Source organism: Monodelphis domestica, chromosome 1 (assembly GCF_027887165.1).
Source record: "Monodelphis domestica isolate mMonDom1 chromosome 1, mMonDom1.pri, whole genome shotgun sequence".
Taxonomy (NCBI): domain Eukaryota; kingdom Metazoa; phylum Chordata; class Mammalia; order Didelphimorphia; family Didelphidae; genus Monodelphis; species Monodelphis domestica.
In genome coordinates this window covers 583,185,592-583,213,263 of record NC_077227.1, presented here as the reverse complement: position 1 = coordinate 583,213,263, position 27,672 = coordinate 583,185,592, and the positions used below count along the sequence as shown (strand labels likewise).

At 38.5% G+C, this 27,672-nt stretch overlaps 1 protein-coding gene across 2 annotated transcripts in view; it reads right to left on the bottom strand.

Moving 5' to 3' along the window:
* PLEKHA2 (pleckstrin homology domain containing A2) overlaps positions 1-27,672 on the bottom strand; it is a 118,374-nt gene that overhangs the window by 32,476 nt on the left and 58,226 nt on the right. For both annotated transcript variants that reach the window (XM_007476368.3, XM_007476369.2), the window contains exons 3-4: positions 4,994-5,050; positions 89-137 (exon numbers count right to left, since the gene is read on the bottom strand). In XM_007476368.3, the coding sequence (XP_007476430.2) occupies positions 89-137; positions 4,994-5,050 (106 nt within the window). The remainder of the gene's footprint in view (positions 1-88; positions 138-4,993; positions 5,051-27,672) is intronic.

The following is a 27,672-nucleotide window of genomic DNA, read 5'->3' as shown; positions in this document are numbered from 1 at the left end:
TGCCATGTGGTCACAGGACTGTTACCAGGCAGGAAGCAATTGTGAGAACTCTCAAGAATCCCTTTCCCCAGGGCAGGATACGACTTACCAAAGCAAAATGGAGTTTTTGGTTTCTGTTTTGGAGTGGCGACATTCACCTAAAAACAAAGACAGTGAGACTGACATAGGTAGAATGTGCACACACGCGTGCACGCACACGCGCACACACGCGCACACGCATACACTACAGAGGCAGATAATCAGACATCTATCAGTCTCTTGAAAACATTTTCAAAAGCTAGGAGGCCCAGAGGCAGCTGGGTGACTCAGGGGATGGAGAGTCAGACCTGGAGACGGGTGGCCCTGGGTTCGAATCCAGCCTCAAATAGTGCCTGGCTGCGGCTAGTCACTTCGCCCCCAGGCCCCCAGCCCTCGCTAGAACCAGTGCATACTGTAGATTCTAAGATGGAAGGTAAGGGTTAAAGAAAAAAAGGCTTGGAGGCCCAGTACCGGCTACATGGACACCTCCTAATAGGTGAGCCTCACACACCTCAAGTTCCCTTATAACGGAGGATGAAGAAAGCAAGCATCATCGATGGTTCCTCCCCACCAAAGTAGGTGGCTGCTCTTGAGGTGGATCCCCACCAAGTAGCTGAAGTATTTTTTATAACCCTCACCTTCCATCACGGAATCACTACTGTGTGTTGGCTCCAAGGCAGAAGAGAGGTAAGGGCTAGGCCATGGGGTCAAGTGACTTGCCCAGGGTCACCCAGCTGGGAAGTGGCTGAGGCGGGATTTGAACTCAGGGCCTGCTGTCTCTAGGTTGGACTCTGCCCCCCCCCCCCCCCCCCCCCCCCCCCGTCTGAAGTATTTTAAAAGAAACAGTCACTCTGCCTTCCCTTCAGGATCGCCTCTTCCCATTCCCCAGCTCTGTGTGCACCCGGCAGCCAGGATCCCTCCGGCTTTGTCCAACAATGACAATTCCTCTCCAGCCAGAGCGCGGCACCCTGGAGGCTTTAATGGTGGGGACGGACGGCCAGACACACTCACGTGGTCGTTCTTCCCACAGGCCTGCTGGAGCCGGCCTGGGGCGGGCCCTGTTTCTGCTAGGAAGCCGTCCGGAGCTCACGGCTTGCAGGAGAGCAGAGAGCGTGGCAGCCGTGGTATCTGTCCCTCCAACCCCCGGGCCAGGGCCCGGCACACGGGCGCCGAGCAAGCAAGCGGCCTTGATCATTGCTTCAGTTCCCCAGCCCACGGGGGGGGGGGGGGGGGGGGGGGGCTCGTCTGGTTAACGGGCTGCGCCTGATCGGATGTCCTTCTCGGCCTGGCTTCCTGGCTTCGCCCCGGCAGGACGCTCATTTCCTCATCTGTAAAATGGGAAGACTGTCCCCACTGCCTGGCTCACAGGCTCATCGGAAGGCTGGACATGGAAGCCCTCGGCGAGTTCCTTATTGTTCCTGTGCGTCTAGCCGAGATGCCGAGCGCCTTCCTGGACTCGGGGGACCCCTCTCACGCTGCGGGGTGTAATGGAGCGAGCCGGGATTGGAGACCCAAGAACGGAGTTCACTTTAAACCTCCGCTCTGCTATTTGTTCTCTGTGGGATCCCCGCGAGCCCCTTTCCCTCGGCGCGGGGCTGTTTCCTCACATGTAAAATGAAGTAGGTCTCTAAGGTCCCAAGTAAGCCTGGACTTTGAAGGCATTCTCAGAACGCACTTGCCTATTGGGTTAGAAACCAATGCTTGGGGGGCAGCTGAGCGGCTCAGTGGATGGAGAGCCAGGCCTAGAGATGGGAGGTCCTGGGTTCAAACCTGGCCTCAGACACTTCCCAGCTGGGTGACCCTGGGCAAGTCACTTGACCCCCACTGCCGAGCCCTCACCACTCTCCTGCCTTGGAGCCAATACACAGCATGATGCTAAGATGAAAGGTGAGGGTTAAAAAGAAAGAAACCAATGCTTGCCATCATCTTCAACACCCTATTACTGATGCTTGTGGCTTGCTGACCAGCCTGTAGCCCCAGCTTTGGCTCTCCAAGCCCTACTCAGCTGTTCTTACATTTGTTTGCTGTTGCCTGTGATGGTCCTAATGTGAAATGGAGGCTAGTTCCTATTTTTGATAGAAATGGCATTATCGCTGAACCTCTAGTTTGTGGCATTACAATGCCTACTCTATAATGGATTATAATATGTATCCTGTCGGCTCGCCTCTGAGAGACCAGCATCCATCTGTGTGCAACCCACCCTCCTGGCGCTGACACACGCACGGGACCCAATGCCGCCAGAGACGTGCCCGGCATGCCTCCTGGGGGCCGTCGCGAGGGCGCCGACACGCGTGCGCAGGCTCCCCTCCACAGCAGCCCAGCCCAGCTCAAATGTCATGGGGAAACAGTCAGCACAATCAGTGACAACTCGATGGAACAGCTACTATCCCAGCCGTCTGGGATCCTTAAAGCAGCTTCTCTTTGAGTTTGACACTGAGGCAATAGAAGAAATACTTCCAGGTCACTCCATAAGCCAGAGCTGCATGGCTCAGAGGGCCCATCCTAGGAGGGGGGGAGGGGGGATGGAGGGCTCCCCTAGAGGGCCGGAATAGGCATGGCCATTCCTCCATGAGCCCGAGCAGATCCGATGGAAACACGGGCCACAAAGCAACAGCCTCCTCCATGCACTTGTGGCTGCCAGAGCCGACTCCTGGGCCACGAGTAAAACTGGGATTGGCACGGAAGAGACGGCACCCCGAGAGCTGCCAGGAGGCGGCGGGGCCTCCTTGGGCATGGGCGTCCTGCTCCAGGCTCAGTCGCAGTTCAGCCGGCTGACGACCGCCCAGAGCCGGCCTTAGGGGGGACAGAACAGAACGATGGGCCGTTACCCTAGGGAAGGAAGGGTCCTGAGAGAGCCTCGAACCGGTCTGCTTTCTCCATGAGGAAAGAGGCCAGAGAGGGGAAGGGATTTCCCCACGTCACACCGTTATCCATAGAAGACGGGGAACTCTCAGTATGGTTCCCTTTCAACGATGCCAAGGCTGCCTCCTACAGGTCACCATGTGGTGAATCGAAGGGTACGTGCTGTAAAATTTCTCTCTCATGCCTGTCTGTGAGCCTTCCTTTTCATAATTATCTTCCAGGAGCAGCTGGGTGGCTCAGTGGATTGAGAGCCAGGCCTAGAGACGGAGGTCCTAGGCTCAAATCTGGCCTCAGACGCTTCCCAGCTGTGTGACCCTGGGCAAGTCCCTTGACCCCATTGTCTAGCCCTTAGTGCTCTGCCTTGGCACTAAGACTTGATAGAAGGTAAGGGTTTAAAAACAACCAAACAAGTAAAAACAAGGAGGTTTGGTCTAGATGGCCTCTGAGATCTTTTCCAGTTCTCCTAACTGTTTCCCCTCCTCTGTGCCTTAATGACTAGGTCATAAATCATGACTGATCAGAGAGTCTGATGCCTCCCCGCCAGCCCTCAAGTAATGCTAGTGGAGTTTGGGACATCCCATAGGAGGTCCGTCCTTGCCCCATGCCCCAATGTCTTTCCCTTTCAATTCACCCACAGGGCAAAGAGGGGGTCAGGGATAGGTAAAAGGCCTGGGAAGCCTCTATCCACACTGTGGCTCCCCACACGGAGCTACAGTTCTTTATTTTTAACCCTTACCGTCCATCTTAGGATCCATACAGTGTATTGGTTCTAAGGCAGAAGAGTGGTAAGGGCTAGGCAATGGGGGTCAAGTGACTTGCCCAGGGTCACACAGCTGGGAAGTGTCTGAGGCCAGATTTGAACCCAGGACCTCCCATGTCTAGGCCTGGCTCTCCATCCACTGGACCACCCAGCTGCCCCCAGGAACTACAGTCCTATAGTACACAAGAGGGCACATAGTGCAGATGGCATTTTTGTCCCCCCTTCCTGAGCTCATTATCTCTCCCCTCTATCGCTATTTCTCTCAGACACTCCCAACTTCCCTTTTCTGGCTCTGTGAATCCCTTGGCCCCTCGTTTGCTATCTACCTATATACCTGGTCTAGCAGGAGGCTCCCAGGCCCATTTGTTCTGCTTTCTTGGTCTGCCTTGGGTCTGTCTGTCTGTCTGCTCTCTCTTTTGCAGACCAGCAGAGACCAAGCACCAGTTTCAGCTCTGAACAAGAAAGCTGACGGGGCTCGTTACAGGCATGACTCAGGGTCCTGCGCCAAGCCGAGGAGCGGCCTAGAACACAGAGCCCTCGGGCTGAGTCGGAGCCAGGCGTCTAGTCCCTGGCCTGGGGCCGGGAGCTGCTCGCTTCCTCCTCCGGGCGCAGAGTTCCTCTTTCTGGGTAGGTGATGAATTCCCCAGCATGGCGAGTCAGTGGAGGTGCTTGCCACAGGGTGGGGTCCCTTAGAGATGCTCCACTTCAAGGAGTGCCGCTCCTCCCCACAGAGATGCTGCTGTCGGCTCTGGATGAACGGGACCAGGTTACCTAAGGTCACTTTCCGGCTTGCTGGGCTTTTCCTAACACCCAGAGGGTGGGGATTCCTCGCGATGATTTGTCGCTTCCTGGTGGTGGCGGCCTTCGGTTTGAATTTGCTTTTTAAGAGTTTTCTTTTCTCCTTCCTTTTTTGATTTCAACTAAAATGCCGTCCCCTTCCCAGAGCTTCAGTCTTTGGAGGAGGGAGGCTCTGGACCAGGTGAGCAAGACCAATATTAGGAGAGAGCCTCCCTCATCACTTCCCCATGAACTCGATCCAGACATTCCAAGGCCCGAGGCCAAGAGAGAGAACTCCTACAAGCTCAGGCTGAATGGAGCTAAGCATGAAGAGCTGATTGTAGCATTGAACGACAAGGAACTTGCTAAGTGAAGCCCGGGGCCATGCACGCATCACTTGACCACAGTTGACCATTCAGAGGATGGAGAATGTCTGATAGCCCCTCCCCCCTTCTCATTCCTCCACCTCTGCCACTCTCACAGGACTCAGTCTCAGAGTCATAGAGTTTTGGACCAAATTTAGATCTCAAAACCTACTTAGAGACCATGAGTTCTCAGAGCTCCAGAATACGTTACCTTGGAGATGTAGGTCAATGGCAAATATCCAACAGCTCCTGCTCCAATTGCCAGGTTCTGAAAGAGAATGCAGGAAGGGTTTAGGGCTAGTTTGTGTTAAAAAGAGGTCGCCTGGGGGCAGCTGGGTGGCGCAGTGGATTGAAAGCCGGGTCCCTAGCCCTTACTGCTCTTCTACCTTGGAGCCAATACCCAGTATTGATTCTCAAATGGAAGGTGAGGGTTAAAAAAAAAAAAGAGAGGTAGCTTTTGGACTGTCTGCCTACAGCCAGCCCTGTGTCTCCATCAGAAGAGACCAGGAAAATGTGCTCCGTTTCCAGAGTCCTGAAGGCAGAGGCATGTTTTTTGTTTTGTTTTGTTTTTTGCCAGGAGGCAAGGCAACTATAAACCTACACTCAATTATTATTGAGAAGGTTGCTTTAGAATCCCCTCGTAGCAGCGACGAGATGAAGCAAGGAGACCCTGAGAGGGGAAGCCATTGTGATGACCCACAGGTAATCAGAGGCAGAAAAGGACTAGAACCCAAATCTCCTGACTGCTCACCAGCCCTTAGAGCAGCCGTTCCCAACCTCTCAATTTGTAGCAATGAGAATACATAATGCATATCAGGTATTTACATCCTGAATCATAACTGTAGTTTGAAATAGCCACCAAAATAAGTTTTTGGTTTGGGGTCACCGCAACATGAGGAACTGTATTGCGGGGTCATGGCACTAAAAGGTTGAGAACCACTGCCTTAGAGGAACTGGGAGCCGAGGCTTCCATATCTGAGATCATGGCCAACCCCTGGAATTTGCTTTGGTCACCCTTTACTTAGAGCCTTGCAGGTGGGTCCAGAAACATCTATCTTTATATAATAGCTTTATTGCTGAAAATGTATTATGTAATTTAAAAAGTTATCATTTGATCATGTAAGACAAAATTTAAATTCTTTTGTAAGGTGAAGAATTTCTTTGGAGACTTGATTTTAGGAGGGAGGGAGGGTTAAGAGTGGAGAAGAAAGGGCTTGGACCCATGATTTATCTATTCAGAGAAATCTCAATTAGGCAACTCCCTTGATCATTTCAAATCAATTCCTTCCCTGTAACTTATACCTACAAGTTAAGTCTCAAGTGAAAGCACAATTTTTCCACAAGATCAATTAGAATTCCTAAAAAAAGCAAGAGTTTAAATAGTCATTTTTAAAATGATATAAATGAAGTGAGAGCAATAAAAGCAAGAATTGATAAGGGAATAAAGAGCTAGGGAAGAAAGACTGGTGAACACAAGTAGTTAGGCCAAAGAAGTACAAAACCTGACTCCATGAAAATTAGAATGAATGACTTTGTGAAAAATAAGAAATATTGAAATGAAATTAGAAAACTTAAAAAAAGCAGAAGAAAATGTAAAGTATCAATTGACCTGGAAAATAAAACAAAGAGAAATAACTTGAGAATTCCTGGACAGCCTAAAAGAATTCAGACATCATATTTCAAGGAAATTATGAAAGTATCTCTTAGAACCAGATAGCTAAGAAAAACTAGAAAGAACCCATCAGTCATCTCTTGAAAGAAACTTCCAAATGGAAATTCCTAGGAATGTCATAGCTAAAATTCACACTTTCCAGGTCAAAGAAAAAATACTGAATACAATCAGAAAAAAAAAAAGATGCAAATACAAAGGAACCCCAGTCAGAAACACACAAGAAGGGGCAGCTGGGTAGTTCAGTGTATTGAGAGCCAGACCTAGAGATGGGAGGTCCTAGGTTCAAGTCTGACCTCAGACACTCCTGGCTATAAGTTCCTGGGCAAGTCACTTGACTCCCATTGCCTAGCCCTTTCCACTTTTCTGCCTTAGAACCAATACACAGTATTAATTCTAAAATGGAAGGTAAGGGTTTAAAAAAAAAAAAAGAAGCACACAAGATTTAACAGCTATAACTATAAAGGAGAGGAGAGAATGAAATAAGATACTCTAAGAGGCAAAAAATAAAGGCTTAAAATCAAGACTATCTCAAAGGTAAATATGAGCAAGCAATCCAGAAAAAGACTTTTGAATCAAGGAGACTCAAGTTCAAAATCTGCATCATATACTTACTAGTTGAGACTCTGGGCAAAGATTACATGAGGTGATAATTATAAAGCACTTTATAAACTTTAAAGAATTATATAAATACTAGCTATTGTCATCTATTGTTTATTTTTGTTATTTACTGTTTACATTCTAATGGGTGGGAGAGCAGTGAGAACACAAACATCCTTTGAGAAATCTAATGTCAACAGCATTTATAGAGGGAGGCAAATAAAATGAAGGGCCTGGGAATGATTTTTGTTATGCTTTGGTGATCTTAAAAGAAGAAAGGAAATGGGTGTGTGTGAAGGAAACCATATACTTGGGAAGAAAAGAAGAAGAATGGGAGGGGAAATTTATCTCAGATAATTAGGGAATACAACTTAAAGTCTATATCCAATGCTTAGGCCAGTGCCTGACACAGAGAAGGAACTTAATAAATGTTCTATTAATTAATCAATTAATTATACAAATGAGGATGGGGGAAAGAGGATTCACGGAGGGGGAACTTCATTGTAAACTGATGAAGAGTGAAATGAGTAGAATCAGGAGCACAATACCAAAACAACTTGGTAAATAAAGGAATAATTTTGAAAAAGCTAACTTTGAGCAAAGCAGTGATCGACCATGATTTCAGAGACCAGATGATTTAGAATATTGTCTACTTCCTGATAAAGAAGTTATAAACTAGATATGGTCAGTGTGTGGAAATGTTTTGCTAGATTATGTATACTGGTTGAAGGGAGGGGGAAGTATTTTTTTGTTTTTGTTTTTTTCCTGGGGAAGAGGGAGGTGGGAAGCAGAAAGGATAGATGTTTGTTAATCAGGTTCAGAGTAGGGAAGGCATTTTATTTCTTTTAAAAAGAAAATCAATATGGGAGCATCTGGAAGATGAATTGGAGAGGCAAGAGGAACAATAAAGAAGACTAATTAGGAGATTATTGCAATATTCTAGGCAAGAGGTGAGAAGGACCATAATAGACTGTATGATTAGGGAAAAAAAAGTGAGAGTAGTATAGATAGAATCTATAAGTCTTTCCAACATTCTCACAGTGGAGAATGACTTTAAGGTTGCATGTTGGAATCTTCAATAAAATCAGGGGAATTAGAAAAGTGATGGATTGATAGGAGTGGAGTGGGAATTCTGGGCAAGTCACAACCCCATTGAACTAACCCTTACCACTCTTCTCTCTTGAAACCAATACACAGTCTAAGTCTAATAAAGGTTTTAAAAAAAGAAAAATGAACCATGGAATGATGGTTATGATGATAATAATATCAGCTTATTTTTATATAATGCCTTGAGGTTTACAAATATTTTTTACACACATTATCTCTTTTGTGTTTCACAATAATCCTATGAGGTAAGCATTAATGCTGCCTATGAGTAGTTAATAATAATCCTATTAGTAGTAGCCCTATTTTATTGGGAGCAATCAGAGATTGAGAACTTAAGTGACTTACTCTGGTGATAATGTTTGAGGTAAGATTCAAACTCAGGTTTCTAATAACTCCTAGTCCAGCATTCTTTCCTCTTGGAACCTGAGAAGCCATCTAGCCCAATTTCCTTGGAAGATAAAAGGGCAAAGCTAAAAAACAACCCTAGTCTCCCTGATTTGAAGCCATGGTGTTCTTTCTACTATGCCACACTGCTCTCTTCTCTGAACTTATTTAATATTTGTGATCTATAAGTAACAACCCAATAATTGACATTGTACTATCTATAATGAGCATCACATCTGAATGGCCCTTCACAGTAATAGAAAAGTTAGGAAGAGAAAAGAGCTTGGGGATGGGTAAAAAAGGGAGATAATGATTGAGATTTGGACATGCTGAGTTTTAGATGTCTATGGGTCATCCAGTTTGAGTATCCAATAGGCAGCTGGAAATGTAACACTGGAGGTCAGGAAAGAGGTTTGGGCTAGATCAGAGAATCTTCAGCATTGACTTGACAATTAAAACTATGAGAGCTGATGAGATCATCAAGCAAAATAATATAGTGGAAGAGAAAAAAAAGGCGAAGACAATGACCCAGAGGTAGTGGGCTTGACCTATACAGCTTTCAATGACAATCAAAAGAGACTGAAGCAGTAGAGCAATTTTTTGAGCAAGGGAATTACTGTTCATAAACTCCAACAAGAAAAACAGAGAAAGACTAGTCAGGCGGGTAGAATAACCAGGAGAAAATAGTTGTCATGAAAACTTAGAAAGATGGTTTCATGAAAAAGGCAATTGACAATGTCAATTACTACTGAATGGTCAAGAAGGATAAGACCCAAGAAAAGGTCACTATATTTCATGATTAAGAAATCATTGGCAATAATGCACAGCTCTACCATCTACCATACAAGAGTATTTATCTATCTTCCCACTTCTCCATCAATAACAAGTCCCATATTTTGTCATCTTTACTAATTTATAGGATATGAGATGAAATCTCAGAGTTGTTTCAATGTACGTTTCTTTTTCTTAGTGATTTGAAACATTCTTTCTTTTTAAAAGTTAAAATAAGTAAAAAGTTAAAGTTTGCAAAAAGAATGCAAAAGCCAGCAGATGACACACAAAGGCTAGAAATACAGTGGTATCTTTACAAGTTTAATAACTCATAAATGCTTATAAGGTACTGCAAATACTTTATAAAAGAAAAAGAAAAAATTCAGACTTCTCTACAAAGGAGGGTAAAAAGTTTTATGCAGATTTTCCCAGCCCCTGTGAAATGGAAAGGATATATATATGGGAAAGAAGAAAGCCAAATTGACAAGATCCAAGATGAAAAGGGAGACCTCACCTCTAATAAAGAGGAAATTAAGGTGATCATTAAAAATTATTATGCCCAATTATATGGCAATAAATATGGCAATCTAGGTGATGTGGATGAATATTTACAAAACTATAAATTGCCTAGACTAACAGAGGAAGAAATAAACTACCTAAACAAGCCCATATCAGAAAAAGAAATTGAACAAGCCATCAAAGAACTCCCTAAGAAAAAATCCCCAGGTCCAGATGAATTCACAAATGGATTCTACCAAACATTCAAGGAACAACTAATCCTAATATTATACAAACTATTTGACAGAATAAGCAAAGAAGGAGTTCTACCAAATTCCTTTTACAACACAAATACGATACTGATTCCAAAGCCAGGCAGGTCAAAACCAGAGAAAGAAAACTATAGATCAATCTCCTTAATGAACATTGATGCAAAAAATCTTAAATAGGATACTAGCAAAAAGACTCCAGCAAGTGATCACAAGGGTTATTCACTATGACCAGGTAGGATTCATACCAGAAATGCAAGAATGATTCAATATTAGGAAAACCATTCCCATAACTGACCATATTAACAAGCAAACCAACAAAAATCACATGATTATCTCAATAGATGCAGAAAAAGTCTTTGACAAAATACAACACCCATTCCTACTGAAAACACTTAAAAAGTATAGGAATAGAAGGGCCTTCCCTAAAAATAATAAACAGTATATATTTAAAACTATCAGCCAACATCATCTGCAATGGGGAACAACTAGAAGCCTTCCCAATCAGGAGTGAAACAAGGATGCCCATTATCACCTCTATTATTTAACATTGTACTAGAAACACTAGCAGTAGCAATTAGAGAAGAAAAAGAAATTGAAGGGATTAAAATTGGCAAGGAGGAGACCAAGCTATCACTCTTTGCAGATGATATGATGGTCTACTTAAAGAATCCTAGAGAATCAACCAAAAAGCTAGTGGAAATAATCAACAACTTTAGCAAAGTTTCAGGATACAAAATAAACCCACTTAAGCCATCAGCATTTCTATATATTTCCAACACATCTCAGCAGCAAGAATTAGAAAGCGAAATCCAATTTAAAATCACCTTAGACAACATAAAATATTTGGGAATCTATCTGCCAAGACAAACACAGGAACTATTTAAACACAACTACAAAACACTTTCCACACAACTAAAACTAGTTCTAAACAATTGGATTGTTTGATTGCTCATGGGTAGGATGAGCTAACACAATAAAAATGACAATCTATCCAAATTAATTTACTTATTTAGTGCCATACCCACTGAACTACTAAAAAACTTTTTTACTGAATTAGAAAAAACCATAACAAAGTTCATTTGTAAGAACAAAAGATCAAGGATATCTAGGGAAACAATGAAAAAAAATGCGATGGAAGGTGGCCTTGCAGTCCCAGATCTCAAACTATACTACAAAGCAGTGGTCATCAAAACAATATGGTACTGGCTAAGAGATAGAAAGGAGGATCAGTGGAATAGACTTGGGGTAAGTGACCTCAGCAAGACAGTCTATGATAAGGCCAAAGATCCCAGCTTTGGGGACCAAAATCCACTATTTGATAAAAACTGCTGGGAAAATTGGGAGAGATTAGGTTTGGATCAACATCTCACACCCTACACCACAATAAACTCAGAATGGGTGAATGACTTGAATATAAAGAAGGAAACTGTAAGCAAATTAGGTGAACACAGAATAGTATACATGTCAGATCTTTGGGAAAGGAAAGCCTTTCAAACCAAGCAAGAGCTAGGAAAAAAATCACAAAATATAAAATCAATAATTTTTGTTACATCAAATTAAAACATTTTTGTACAAACAAAATCAATGCAACCAAAATTAGAAGGGAAGCAACAAATTGGGAAACAATCTTCAGAACAAAAACTTCTGACAAAGGTCTAATTACTCAAATTTATAAAGAGCTAAACCAGTTGTACAAAAAAATCAAGTCATTCTCCAATTGATAAAATGGGCAAGGGACATAAATAGGCAATTCTCAGTTAAAGAAATCAAAACCATTAATAAACACATAAAAAGTGTTCTAAATCTCTTGTAATCAGAGAGATGCAAATCAAAACAACTCTGAGGTATCACCTCACACCTAGCAGATTGGCTAACATGGCAGCAAAGGAAAGTAATGAATGCTGGAGGGGATGTGGCAAAGTAGGGACATTAATGCATTGCTGGTAGAGTTGTGAATTGATCCAACCATGAGGGCAATTTGGAACTATGCCCAAAGGGCGATAAAAGATTGTCCGCCCTTTGATTCAGCCATAGCACTGCTGGGATTGTACCCCAAAGAGATAATAAGGAAAAAAAGACTTGTACAAAAATATTCATCGCTGCGCTCTTTGAGGTGGCAAAAATTGGAAAATAAGAGGATGCCCTTCAATTAGGGAATGGCTGAACAAATTGTGGTATCTGTTGGTGATGGAATACTATTGTGCTAAAAGGAATAATAAAGTGGAGGAATTCCATGGAGTCCTCAGTTGCCTGCTACTACAAAAAAGACTACTATGGGGTTTTTTGTGTATTTGTCTTTGATCTCTTCGGAATATATTCTTTTCAAAGTGTCTGCCCAACTATAGGCAAACATGTGAACAGTGTAGTTGTTTTTCACTTGAGAAATGGGATTGGGGACAAAATAACATGCAATTTGCACAACTTGCCTATCTTAAGGATCATTCCACCATGCCCTTAGTGTGTTAGCAGGTTTCTCAACTAACCAGTGATACTGGATTGGTGCTACCTCACTCCCTGGGTTTTCCTTTCCTACTCAAGATGCATTCAGATTGCCAAATCTCAAACTGTGTGTGTATTGAGTAGGGGACAGAGGGAATATGCAGCTGAATTTGTCACATAATATTTCATGTTAGATTATATATATATATATATATATGCATATATATATAGAAACAGATAGATAGACAGATTGATAAGTAACCAGATATAAAGACACACAAGGAAGATAGCTGGCACCGTGAATAGTAATGCTGGGCCTGGAATCAGGAAGACTCAACTTCTAAGTTTGAATCCAGCTTCAGACATTTATTACCTATGTAACCTGAGCAAGTTGCTTAACTCTGTTAACAATTTATAATTTATAACAATTATCTGGGGAAGAACATGGCAAACTACTCCAATATCTTTGCCAAGAAATGCCCAAATAGAGTCACAAATAGTTAGACACACTGAATAATGACTAAGCAACAACAAAGACAGATCGATAGATAGAAAGACAGACCTGTGAAGCATTTATTTATTGCCGGGCACCATGCTTAATTTTGAGAATCCAAACATAAGCAAAAAAGATGAGGCAGTCCCTATTCTAATGAGGGAAGGCAACCCACTAAAAAAGAGTTGAAGATGGTAGCGCAGTACAGAAGTAGTCCAGGAAGTGATGGGCTGAGCAGAGTTTGAGGGGAACATGGAGAGCACTGATACTTCTTCAAATGGAGGTTTTAGGGAGGAATTCACCAATTGGAGTGATGGAATACGGAGAGGGTATCCTGTCCATAGATGAAAACGCACGAAGACAATCGTCATCCTCAGTTACTGAGAGACTACTACTACTACTACTACTACTACTACTACTACTACTACTACTACTACTACTACTACTACTATCCTGTCCATGAAGATATCTCTCCCATTTCTCCAGGGAAGCTCTTAAAGAATATTCCTCCCAGCCGTCTTTATAAACCCCTGTAGCCATGGGGGTCTAGTCTGACGAAGAATAAGTCTAAACTAGGGGATCAGAAAACCTTAGCATTAGAAGCAATCTTAGAGGACATTTCATTTGGGCTTGACTCTGACATGAGAGACAACCAGGAATTCAGACTTGGGGACCTCAGAGGGTTTGCTTTTTCAGCACCTTTATACGTCTATTCATTCTCTGGGGTAGAGGCCACTAAGCAAGGGTAAAACTAGAGCACAGGCCATTCTATTTATACAATACTACTGCTGGAAAGGCTCTTGGGGGGATCAGTGAGTCCAAGTGTCTCATTTACATGGAAGGGAACAGAAGATCAAAGAGGGGAAGTCACACAGCAAGACAGAGGCAGAACCAAGAATAAATCTCTCAAATCTTAATCGGGGTTCTGTCAAATCTAAGAACACATCTGATCCATCAACTGTGCCAGGAGCCCCTGAGTCACTGAGAGATGACAGCTACCACTTACACGGCAATACTTCTAGGATCCAAGATTTCACTGGTGCAGGTATTCTTTTCCCAGAGGCCAGTCCTAATCCCTTTGCTCTTTAGTATATAGTTCTCTGTGAGTTATTATGGCAGAAAGAATTTATTACTTGGTGATCACCATCACCTCTGGCAATGCGTTTCTCTGCTCTTTGGTAAGCTGGACCTTGGGCAAAAGACACACAGTCCTACCCACACAGAGCTCCAAATATGAGGGCAGGAGCCTACAAGAGTTCAACTATTTCTTTTGTATCCCCCCCCACTTTCCAGTCTTAGTAGACCAATAACCATTTATTAATTACTTATTATGTACCAGATACTGATCTAAGTCCTGGGGATAAAAAAAAATGGCAAAAGAGAGTATCTGTCCTTGAGGAACTCAGTCTAGTGGAGGAGACCACATGAAAACAACCATGTACAAACAAGATATACACAGGATAATTTGGAGATATCATTAGAGGGAAGGCACTAGCATTAAGGGGATCAGAAAAGGAGTCTTACAAAAGGTAGAATTTAAACTGGGACCTGAAGGAAGTCAGAGAAGCCAGGAGATGGAGGCAAGAAAGCAGAGTTCCAAAGAATACACACAGTCCCAGGAGTATAAATCCTTGATGAATAACCAATAACAGGATAAGGAAAGGAAAGAATAGGAGATATGTAGAAGCCTGATAGCTGAAGTAGGAGCCATTTTGGTCATTCATTCATTCGTGAGTTCTAAACCATGCCAAATGGTCACATGCCAAAATGCAGACAAACAGAAGAGAATAATTAGCCAGAAGAGGGAAGGATGATGAGATAGTTAAGACTATAATGTCCTCTGCTCCACATTCCCAAACTTTCTCACTCTGGGCTCCTAGAATTAAGCTACAGGGCTAAGCTCAGCCAACATAAGGGTCATAGACTTGAAAGGGCTTTCAAGGCCATCTAGACCAAGTACCTCACTATATAGATGAGGAAACTTCATCCGAGAGAATTTAAATGAGAGGATGTAGAGATCGAGTTTGGCTGTATTTGAAGAAATTCCCCAGTGGTTTCAATGATCCAGATTCATCTATGCTGCAAAACACATTTCTTTTATATCAATATCTGGGTGATATCACATAGTTAGGATCCATAGAACAATATGATCTCAAATTTAAAACAATTACAAAAGTTGCAAGTGACAAAGAATAATGGCAAGGTATACTGTGAGTTGTAGCATACATCCAATGATGACTTGTGAATAAGAAGAGGGTATAAAGATTTGTATGATTATCAAAAATATGTATAATTGCAAAAGGATCCAAGCTGAGAATGAATGAGAGACAACAGGAAGATTACAATGGTATTCCTCTGAGGGACTGAAAGAACAAAAAAAGGAGGCTTCTATCATACTGAGTAGAACTTCCATGGAATATTTTTGGAAAAGCATGGATGAGAATCAAATAAAAGTTTAAAGTAAAAAATGGGAAAAAATTTTACAGAACCAATAAAATACCACAGATTCTAAAATAGATCTGAAACAAAGATATTGATATCTTTGCAGAAAACTGCACCATCAAATCTTCTATGCAATTTGTCCTAATTACCTAATGCCTGCACTATTAAAAAATGTTTTCTTAATCTGTTTCTCCCACTACCCTTCAACAATGAGCAAATTTCAAGAGAAGAGAAAAGGAAAACATAATAAAACTCCTCAATACATAGTTATATGTAGTCAGCAAAAACAAGTTCTCACATTAACTATATCCAAAAATGTATGTCTTTCTGCGTTTTAAGTTCATCATGTTTCATGCTTGCATCATTAGTCAAGATGGACTTGACTATGATTTTCCAGAGTTCTGAGTGGAAAAAAAGATAACTTACAATAATTCTGTCACATCCTCCTAAATAATGATTAACCCAAAGTCCAATAATTTGTGTGCAGAATATCTTGGGTAAAACCATACTACAGTTACTGCAAGGGTTTTGTATTAGTACATTTAATTCAAACAGGTAAAGTTGAAATTACTGTTATCGATTAGGAGAGAATAAAAGTTCTTAACCTATGCTCTGTTAACTTTTAAAGATATTTTGACAATATTTCAATATAATTACTTTTCTGTAATTTGTAATCCGATGTATTTAATTTTATACATTTAAAACATTATTCTGAGAAACAGTCCATACCTTTCACCAGAATTATCAACATGATACATGACCCAAAAAAGAATAAGAACTGAACTAGAAAATGTTGTAGATATAACTGCTGGGAAATCTGTTCAATTCAGTTAACACAGAAACCTCCACTAGTTGCAAGAATTCAAGATTTACCATTTTTAATATGTATTGCACACTTGAGGAAGGAGTTGAAAAAAAAATCACTGATACAATAAAATTCAGATACAACCTCTTCCCCAACCTTGTTATATATTCTTCTCGGTGAAAATGAAATTGTTTCCAACCAAGAAGGACGCTAAAGAAAGATTAGTGCCTCAATGAAGTTCCTCAATTTAAACAGAAATTAAAAAATTTTTAAATTAAAAATTAAAAAAACATAAACTAAAAAAAAATCATCAAAAAGGCATGAGCTATGACAACAAAAGCAGGCCATAGTATAAAATAAATTCTGCTAGAAATAATACGTAATAATGATATCCCTATTCATGTGAAACTAGTACATAATGAGGGTGCTAATAGAATAATCTCTGTAGTATTTTAAAGAGTGAAGAGGACATGATTTTTGTCAGCCTGGTGTAATGGAAAGAATATTGGACTTGGAACCAAAAGACCCAGAATCAAGTTCTGGTTTTGTCTTACGATCAGTGTGAGCTTGGCAAAGTGCCTTAGCCTTGTTGATCCTCATTTTTCTCATTTGTAAAACTAGAGATGTATACTTGCACTATCTGCTACAAAGATGTTATGAGGATAAAATGAGATAATGAATATAAAATTGTTCAGTTATCAAGATGTGCTATTATTATTTTTTATTTACATATGATCTGATCATCTGCATCTTATTATAAAAAAGAAGATAAGTCTTACAATTACAATAGACTTTGTTTTACCCAAACTCAACCCAAATTCAAGTGGCAATAGAAAAAAAAAAATCATTACATTGATTTGCACCAAACATTAGCTCTTATATTGGTCTTTGTCTAGGGTTCTTTTTTATAACAAGTTGTGTCCATGTCTGAGCAGTGCTTCACTTTGTTTCATTAATGCTAGTTAGTTATTAATAATGACCCCAAATTACAAAAGTGGTGATGCTGGTAGCTCTGATAAGCCTAAGTGTATTCATATAAGGACTACTTTTTAAATAATGGGGGTCACTATTATGACAATTTTCAACTTAATCAAAGGGTCTTGGAATGTATTAGTCACATAAAATGAGGTCCCACTACAATTAGACCCATATTTCAGGTTTTCTAACATGTAAAAAAATGCTCTAGTCTGAATTATCAGTTGTCCATTACACATTTCAAACTGTATGTTTCCATGGCACTCAAATATAATGTGCCTAAAACAGAACTCATTATCTTTTCCCCCCCAAAAAATCACTCTTTCTTTCAAATGTCTTTATTACTGCCAGGGGTACCATTTTCTTAATGTGCCCCTTTTCAGACCTAGCAAATCTTACAGTGATTCTGTCAGATATAGAGAAAACAATAGAAAGAAATTAAGGACCTAAATCAAGTTTTAGAAAAGTCATTTATAATAGTTGTCTGGTAATTACTGACTAGTAAAAGAAATGAATATACACAATTCTCAGTTGTGCCTGGCATATGTACTAGATACTGTGCTAGAGAATAAAAAACTCATAAACAAATACAGAAAAGTAGAAATAGTAAACAAAATCTTTAACAACAACTCAATAAAAAAGGTCTTTGAATGAAAGATTCAAATGTAAATAGAGACTAAATAATTTAATCCTAAAGAATTGATAGATCAAAGAACAGCAAGAGATTTCATTCAAGGGAATAATGGCAATGAGACAATATACCAAAACTTTTGGGATGCAGTCAAAGCAGTTCTTAAGGGAAAATTTGTTTCTCTAAATACTTCATAAATAAAAGAGAAATAAGAAATTAATGAATTGGGCATGTGTTTTTTAAAAATTATAATACTAACAACTCAATACTGCAGCCAAAGAACAAAAACAGAAATTCTGAAAATCAAAGAAGAGATAAAATTGAAAACAAAGTAACTCACTGTATTGATATATAAAACTTGAAGCTGTTTTAAAAAAACTAATAAAAATAAATTATTATTTAATCTTACTTTTTAAGGGTGGGTAGAAAACTAAATTAGTTTTATAATAAGAAGAAAATATATAATAAGAATAATAAGAAAATTATTAATATCAAAAAGGAAAAAGGAAAAATCCCAACATTTTGAGGAAATAAAAGAAATTATTTGAGACTATTTTACTATATTATATTCTTTAAAAACTGATAACCTAAATAAAATAAGTGAATACTTATAGAAATAGAAAATATCTATGTTAGCTGAACAAAAAAATGAATATATGAAACAAACTGAGAAAAAGAAAATAACAAGTCATAACGTAACTCACAAAGGAAAAAAATTATGTCAATGAACTTATAAATGAATTCTATCAATCATACAAAGAACAATAAATTCCCATATTGCATACATAATAGTGATGTGGAAAGGGAAGAATTATTGCCAACCCTTTTAGTGAACTATTGCCATATTAATCAAATTAACTAAATATCTCAAAGAACTGTCATTATCTACCATGAAATATGAATGAATGAAGCATTTACTTTGTGTGAAATATTGTGCCAAACACTGAAACAACAAAGAGAAAAGAGAAACACTAGAAAGCTTTCCAGTAAGATCAGTAGTAAAGCAAGCGTATCTTTTTTCATATTATTTTATTTAGTTCTAGAAATTCTAGTTATAGCAATAAGAGAAAAATTAATTGAAAGAATAAATAGGAAAAGCAAAAACAAAATAATTGCCTTTGGTAGGTGACAATGATTTGCTTAGAGAACCATAGAGAATTAACTAAAAAATTAATAGAAATAGTAATGATTAAAATAATACATATAAAATAAAGCCATAAGAAATCAGCAAGAAATCAGCATTCTTTGTATGTCACCAACAAAAAGGAGGAGGAGGAGGAAGAGGAAGAGGAAGAAGAGGAAGAGGAAGAAGAGGAAGAGGAAGAAGAGGAGGAAGAAGAAGAAGAAGAAGAAGAAGAAGAAGAAGAAGAAGAAGAAGAAGAAGAAGAAGAAGAAGAAGAAGAAGAAGAAGAAGAAGAAGAAGAAGAAGAAGAAGAAGAAGAAGAAGAAGAAGAAGAAGAAGAAGAAGAAGAAGAAGAAGAAGAAGAAGAAGAAGAAGAAGAAGAAGAAGAAGAAGAAGAAGAAGAAGAAGAAGAAGAAGAAGAAGAAGAAGAAGAAGAAGAAGAAGAAGAAGAAGAAGAAGAAGAAGAAGAAGAAGAAGAAATAAAAAAGAGTTTTCATTTAAAATAACTACAAGGGGGCCACTATGATTCAGTGGATTGAGAGCCAGGCCAGGCCTAGAGACAGAAGGTCCTAGGTTCAAATCTGGCCTCAGATACTTCCTAACTGTGTGACCCTGGGCAAGTCACTTAACCCCCATTGCCTAGCCCTTATTGCTCTTCTGCCTTAGAATCAAAACACAGTAAGGGTTTAAAAAAAATAAAATAAAATGACTACATAACATACAAATTTTGTGGGAATATAGATACCAAGATATACACAAAAACTATACAAATGTGATTATAATGCATTTTTATAGAATAAAGATAGACCTACATTATTGGAAATATACTAATTGCTCTTGATTGGGCTAAAACAACATAGTAAAAATAACAGTAGTAACAACATTTATTTATGGTTCAGTGCCATATCAAAAGATCAAAGAGCTAATTTCTAAAATAAATAAATAAATAAATGAAATAGAAAAACATAATTTATCAGAAAGACAAAGAGATCAAGAATTCCCAAAGGGAAATAAAGATAAAATGGACTATTTTATTTAATTACATAAAATTAAAAATTTTGCACAAATAAAATATTAGAATTAAAAATGATAAACTAGGTAAAATCTTGGCAACAAATTTCTCTGAAAAAGGCCTGATATCAAAAAGGGGTTGGGAATTGATATAAATATTTGCATTTATTTCATTTATATGTATACACATATAAATATCTATATATCTATATGAACAATAAACAAAAGCCATTCCCCAAAAGATGAATTTTCAAAAGGTAGAAACAGTTCCTAAAAAAAGATGAACTATCTGGAGACCACATGGAAAAAATGTGCTAACAATATAAATGCAAATTAAAACAACTCTGAAGTTTCATGCTGTACCCATCATATCAACAAAGATGACAAAATAGGAAAATGACAATTTTAAGAGGGACTGTAGGAAGACAGTATGCTCATATCTTGGTGGTTCAATTTGTTCAATTAGTCTTGAAACCCTTTTCCAGTACTAAGAAAAGCAATTAAATTGTGCATGCCCTTTGATTCGGTAATATCACTAGTAGGCATAGACACCGAGGAAATCAAAGTTAGAGAGAAAGGGACAATATGTACAAAAATATTTGTAAAAGTCTATTTCCTTGTAGGAAAAAAAAAACCCTGAAAACTAAGGTTAATGGCATTTATGTCACTGAAAAAAAAGTTAATAGGGTCATGTAAGTAATAAGATAGAGAACTAGATATTTTCTCTGATCCCCACAACCTCTCAAACCTCTACCAGAACAAAAATTCTGGTCCTAAGATAAAAACAACTTCTCCTTTCTCCATGGTCTGAGACTTCCAGAATCCAAAAGACAATTAAAAAAAAAAGTCAGAATTGATGTTCACTGACCTTGAGCTCATTTAGTACCTCTCCCCTACCATCTACAATACCAGCAGTAAGGTTACATTAGCAGACCCAAGGATCTTACATAGGCTTACAACAAAACATGCTCCCACATCCTTGTACTTCTTCCCTCTTTCCAGCACCAGGGAGTCCCCATTCCAGAAGTTTGCCTTGGCCATGGACAGTCATTGTGGCTATAGCTCTATAAGGAGCAAAGGTTTCCTGGGAGTCACAACTCTAACATTGCAAAGCTCTGAACTGCTTGGACTGGGCCAAAAAATTAAGGAACAGAGGAAGCAAGAAGAGGACACCAGGAAAGGACATTATGTGTGGGTGGTTGTGTAGCATTCCATTAAACCTGAGGGAAAGAGCACTGAATCCAGCTGGGGCCAGTTCTAACCACCCCAAAATTACTTGGGACAGATATATATATGCTATAAACCATGAATTTCCCAGTGTGAGGGAGGGTGAGAAACATTGAGATCTTTTCCCAGGGAAACCACCATCAGAAGGGAAAGAGTCAGAAAGGGAAAAAAGAATTGGGGGTGGGGCAGGGAATGGAAAGTACCAAAGATTTCAGGAAGGAAAAACTCCAGACCTGTACTATTAGCAAATAAATCAATAAGAGAAATATTAACAGAAGATAGCCTCCAGATTTAGTAAAGAATTACAGGAATCTATTAATAAATACTGCAAGGCAAAAGCAAACAACACAATACTTTAGAGAGAGGATCTTGTGGAATTTGAGGAGAACATGAAACTACAACACATTATTCCTGAGTAAATTAAAAGAGAAATGAGTATGAAAGCGGAATTTATGTTTTGCAGAGCAAAAATGAGACAGAAAAGGAAAATTGGAATCTGTAATGTCAAATCTTACCAAAGAAAAGAAAGAGAGAACAATAGAACAGAATGCAACTGTACAGAAGTGAAGGATAATCTAGTAGAAGAGAAGCAAAAACCAATAACATTAAGGGTTTTTTTTAAACTCTTTTTCCAGTAGGTCAATTCCATTATGTTTTTTTAAACCCTTACCTTCTGTTTTAGAATCAGTTCTGTGTATTGGTTCTAAGACAGAAGAGAGATAAAGGCTAAGCAATGGGAGGTTTAAATGATTTGCCCAGGGTCACACAGCTAGGAAGTGTCTGAGGCCAGAATTGAACCCAAGACCTCCTGTCTCTGGACCTGACTCTCAATCCACTAAGCCACCTAGCTACCCCCTCAATTATAATTTTAAGAAATTCTTTTATTCATGGATTTTTGTGTCTTCCACTTGAACAATTTTGCTTTTAAAGCCATTATTTTATTTTTGCATTATTTTCATTTCTTTTACCTATTTTTCTTTAATCTCTCTTATTTGATTTTAATCGAATTCCTTTTTGAGTTCTTCTAGTGCCTTAGACCAATTCCCATTTTTCTTTGAAGTTTTGCATATGGTTGCTTTGATCTCACTGACCCCTACTGAAACTGCCTTGTTCTTTATCTCCACATAAATTTTCTATGTTTCAGTATTTCTTTTTCTGTTTGCTCATTTTCTTAGCCTTGTGTGTGTGTGTGTGTGTGTGTGTGTGTGTGTGTGTTTGTGTGTGTGTGTGTGTGTGTCTGTGGACTATGAGTCTGAAAACTGCTAAGAGTAGAATATGCACAGAGACAGTCTAAGGATTATACTAGAAGAACATTACAGTATTAAAAACATTAATATGATAATGTGGAAAAAATAAAAGAAAACTGCTCAGAAAACCTAAACAGAAAAAAATGAAATACCAATGGAAAGAATCCACAGTGATCTTCAGGAAAAAACTCAAGACTACAAACTCTAAGACATATAGTTGTTAAATGTAATAATTCAACTGAAAAACAAACAGAAGAAAGACATTCAAATACAAAAGAAGCAAAACTTGAATAACACAAGACAATTCTGCATCTATCAGAAAATGTGGGAGGAATTGAAAAATGTTCCAAAGAAAAATGGAGCTCAGGATGCAGCCCAGAGTGACTGATGTTACAAATTTTAGCTTAACTAAAAATGAAAATGTAGAAATTCAATAATTAAAAGGCATTTGAAACATTTTTAGAAAGAAAATTAGAACAGAAGAAATTATTTGATTCTGAAGCTCCTCAAACAACAGGAATGAAAGGGTGAACAAATGTAGCAGCTAAGGACAGCAGCAGCAACTTAGCAATAACAGAAAGATGGGTAAGAAAATTCTTTCCAAATGTACACAAGGAGAGAGGCAACTTGGTGGCTTATTCACTGACAGCCAGTAATGGAGCCCGAAGGTCCTGGGTTCAACCCGGACTTAAACACTTCTGTGTGACCCTGGGCAAGTCATTTAAACCCCAATTGACTAGCCTTTACTGTTCTTCTGTCTTTGAACCAATACTTAATATTGCTTCTAAGGTGGAAGGTAAGGGTTTTAAAAAAAAGGAAAGGAACTAGGAGAATTGAAGGAGGAAATAGACAGTAAAACCATATTAGTGGGAGACTTGAACCAACCACTATCAAATTTAGATAAATCAAACCAAAAAATAAATAAGAAAGAGGTAAAAGAGGTGAATGAAATCTTAGAAAAATTAGAATTAATAGACATATGGAGAAAAATAAATAGGGACAAAAAAGAATACACCTTCTTTTCAGCACCACATGGCACATTCACAAAAATAGATCATACACTAGGTCATAGAAACATGGCACTCAAATGCAGAAAAGCAGAAATATTAACTGCAGCCTTTTCAGATCACAAGGCAATTAAAATATTGATTGGCAAGGGTACATGGAGACCCAAATCAAAAATTAATTGGAAATTAAATAACATGATACTCCAAAATCGGATAGTTAGAGAAGAAATCATAGAAACAATTAACAATTTTGTTGAAGAAAATGACAACGGCAAAACATCCTTTCAAACCTTATGGGATGCAGCCAAGGCAGTACTTAGAGGAAAATTCATATCCCTGAGTGCATATATTAACAAATTAGGGAGGACAGAGACCAAGGAATTGGAAATGCAAATCAAAAAACTTGAGAATGAACAAATTAAAAACCCCCAGAAGAAAACCATACTAGAGATCCTAAAAATTAAGGGAGAAATTAATAAAATAGAAAGTGACAGAACTATTGAGCTAATAAACAAGACTAGAAGCTGGTACTTTGAAAAAACAGACAAAATAGACAAAGTACTGGTTAATTTAATTAAAAAAAAAGGAAAGGAATGAAGGCAGAAGTCAAGAGCAATAACAGACAAGGGGCTTTATGGATAGAACCTGGCAACATCGTGCCTGAAGGGGCATCAGTGTTATTTTGTGGGGCTACATTATAATAAAGGGGAAAGCACAGCAAGGGGATAGATAGGATAGGTGCTGAAATCAAATTAAGAGATAGCTTTGAGAGGAAAGTCACTCCTGAGAAATGACTACAAGGAAGTGAGTAAGGGGGAGAAGGGAAGACTTAATAAGGGGAAGAAAGGAAGGAGGTCCTGCTTTAGTCGTAGGAGGGCATTCCACTGATGAATGCTTCTATGGGTAATGACAGATGGTCTGTGAAAAGAGACGGGGACCTTGTACTGTGTGTGGAATGCAGGATTTTGTATTTGAAAATCCTATTTGTCCTACCTTCTGAAGGGGAGAGCTGGAATTCCTGAAGGCAATTGGCACCTGGGGAGTAGAAAGCATAGACCAAAGGAGATTTTGAGGCAAACGGAGGTAAAAATGGTAACTAATGGGGGGGAGGGGCAAAAGTTAAGGGGGGGCTACATAATCAAGGATGTGTCAGGAAAGGTCTTAAAATCCTCTCTGACACCTGTAATAATTGGCATTGTTCTGGGAGTGAGGCACAATAGAAAAGGGGAATCCAGAGGGCAAGCTCTAAGAGGCAATGGCAGAAATGAGCTAGAGGAAAGCTTAGAAAATATACCATGATAGTTTTGAGAGTATGAGAAATAAAGAGAAAAGAGAAAAGATCAGATAATTATAGGACTCGTGAATCAGAAAATGAGGGTCTAGAGTAGACAGAGAGGATGGATAATGAAGCAAGCGAGAGAAATAATTTTTGGAAATGGGTACAAAAATGAAATTTAAAAACTAATGAACAGAGCTAGTTGGAAGTATATTGAAGAAGAAGGGGGAATCTACTTGTTTACCTGAGAGGTGGTGTTAAGGGAAGATTTATATAATCAGATAAAATCAGAAGAGAAAAAGTAATAAAACCCCAAAGGGAAAGGGGGTAACAAACAAGAGGAGGAGATCAAGGGTGAAGGGAAGAGAGTCAGGGGGAAGAGGGTCACCCTAAAAAAAAAGATTAAGATAAAATGACTAAAGGAACCTAGTACTGTGTTTTTAGCAGAAGAGAAAAAAATCATAATTTGAAAAAAAAAAACCCTAACATTAGAGACAGATGGAGGAAATATAAACCTAACTCATAACTTTAAATGTGAATGAATCAAACAATTCAATAAGATGAAACGAAGGGACAGTTTTGGATAATAAAACAAAATTCTACAATATATTGCTTACAAAAAAAACCACATTTAAAAGACAAAGATACATAAAATAAAATTTATGGGATAAAAAAATTGATTATAAAGTTAATCCAAAGAACCCCCAAAACCCCCAAAAACCTAGGAGTTGCAATCATGCTGTGTGACAAAGCAAAAAAAAAATATTCAAAAATTAAAAAGGGATAAACAAGGAAATTACATTATGTTGAAATAAACTATATATCAGTTATAAACTTATGTGCTCCAAATGCATTAGCATCCCAATCCATAAAGGAACTGCAAAAAAAAATGTATATTTCTCAGCATCATTTGTAACTTTGACAAAAATTGAGCATGTACTGGGACACAGAGATGCTATAAACAAAAATTAAAAGGCAGAAATATTTAATACATCCTTTACAGATAATATTATACAACAAAAGAAATGATACAGGGGGCAGCTGGGTAGCTCAGTGGACTGAGAGCTAGCCCTAGAGACGGGAGGTCCTAGGTTCAAATCTGGCCTCAGACCCTTCCCAGCTGTATGACCCTGGGCAAGTCATTTGACCCCCATTGCCTAGCCCTTACCACTCTTCTGCCTTGGAGCCAATACACAGTATTGACTCCAAGACTGAAGGTAAGGGTTAAAAAAAAAAAAAGAAATGATACAGACCCATAAGGAGACAACAATGAAATTATGATTGTAACAAAGAACAAATCAGAAAAATGATTAATAACTTTGTAAAAATAATAATGATGGAAAAACATACCAAAATTTCTAGGATACAGCTAAAGCAGTGCTCGGAGGAAAATGTATCCTTACAAATATTCATTAGCAAGATAGTAAAAAAGAGGATGAATATATTGAATGTGCATTTTAAAAATTACAAAGTCAACAAATAAGCAAACCTAAAATAAGAAAAAAAGAGGAGACAATAAAAATTAGAAGGGGAATAGATAAATTAAAAACAAACAAAAGCAAAGAAATGATCAATAATACTAACAGTTCTTTGAAATGACTTATTAAATTAATAAACCCTTAGCTCATCTGAATTTTTAAAAGATAACAGAAAATACAATCAAGAAAATAGAAAATGAACAAGGTAAAATTAGAAGAGAATCTGAAGAAAAATTTAAAAACCAGAACACATTATGTACAGTTACATGCTAACAAAATTGAGAACACAAAAGAAATAGAGAAACATTTTCAAAAATATAAAATATCCAAACTATTATAAGACCAGATAGAGACCTTAAATAATCCAATCTCAGAAAAGAATGAACTTACTTGTAAAGGAAGTAACAGAGGGGGGAAAAAGCATTGGTCCTGAAGGATTTATAGGGGAATTCTGTCAATTTTTAAAAGCCCTAATACCTAAACCATGGAAAGCCAGAATACAAGGGGGAAAAAAAACTTATAAGCTACTATAATTAATGAACATTGACTCAAATTTTTAAAACAAAATCCTATTAAACAGACCACAGTGATTTATCCAATAAATCATTCATTATGACCAAGTGAATTACACCAAGGAATGTAAAGATGGTTCAACATTAGGAAAATAATGAATATAAATCATATAAAAAACCAAAACATCCATAGCCACCAGAATTTTTTCTAATAAATACAAAAATGAAGCAAGGAAACTTCTTTAGATAAAGTTCATGGAAACACTGGTAATAGCAATAAGGTAGAGATAATTTAAACTCATAAATATAAGTTTACAAGAAAAATTTTGGAAGATCAGCAAAGATATTAATTGAGATAATTAATAGCTTCAACAAATTTTCAGGCTTCAAAATAAATACTCAAAAATTACCAGTATTTCTATATTATAATAATAAGAGGGCAGCTGGGTAGCTCAGTGGATTGAGAACCAGGCCCAGAAATGGGAGGTTCAAATCTGGCCTCACATACTTCCCAGCTGTGTGACCCTGGGCAAGTCACTTGATTCCCATTGCCTAGCCCTTACTGCTCATTTGCCTTATAACCAATCCACAGTATTGATTCTAAGATAGAAGGTAAGGGGTTTTTTTTAAGCAATAATAGTAAAGGAAATCCATTCCACATAACTGCAAAATGCATAAAATATCAGGAATCAAGCCCCTAAAGCACATAAAAACACTTGTATAGATTCAATTACAAAGTGTTCCATTAAAAAATAAAGAACAATTTAAAGAGATGGAGGAATATTCAGTGTTCATGGCTAAGCTGTGCCAATATAATAAAAATTACAGTACTACTACAACTAGTTTATACTGTAAATGCTATACCAATCAAATTACCAAGGGAATACTTTATAGAATTTGATCAAATTATGACAAAATTCATT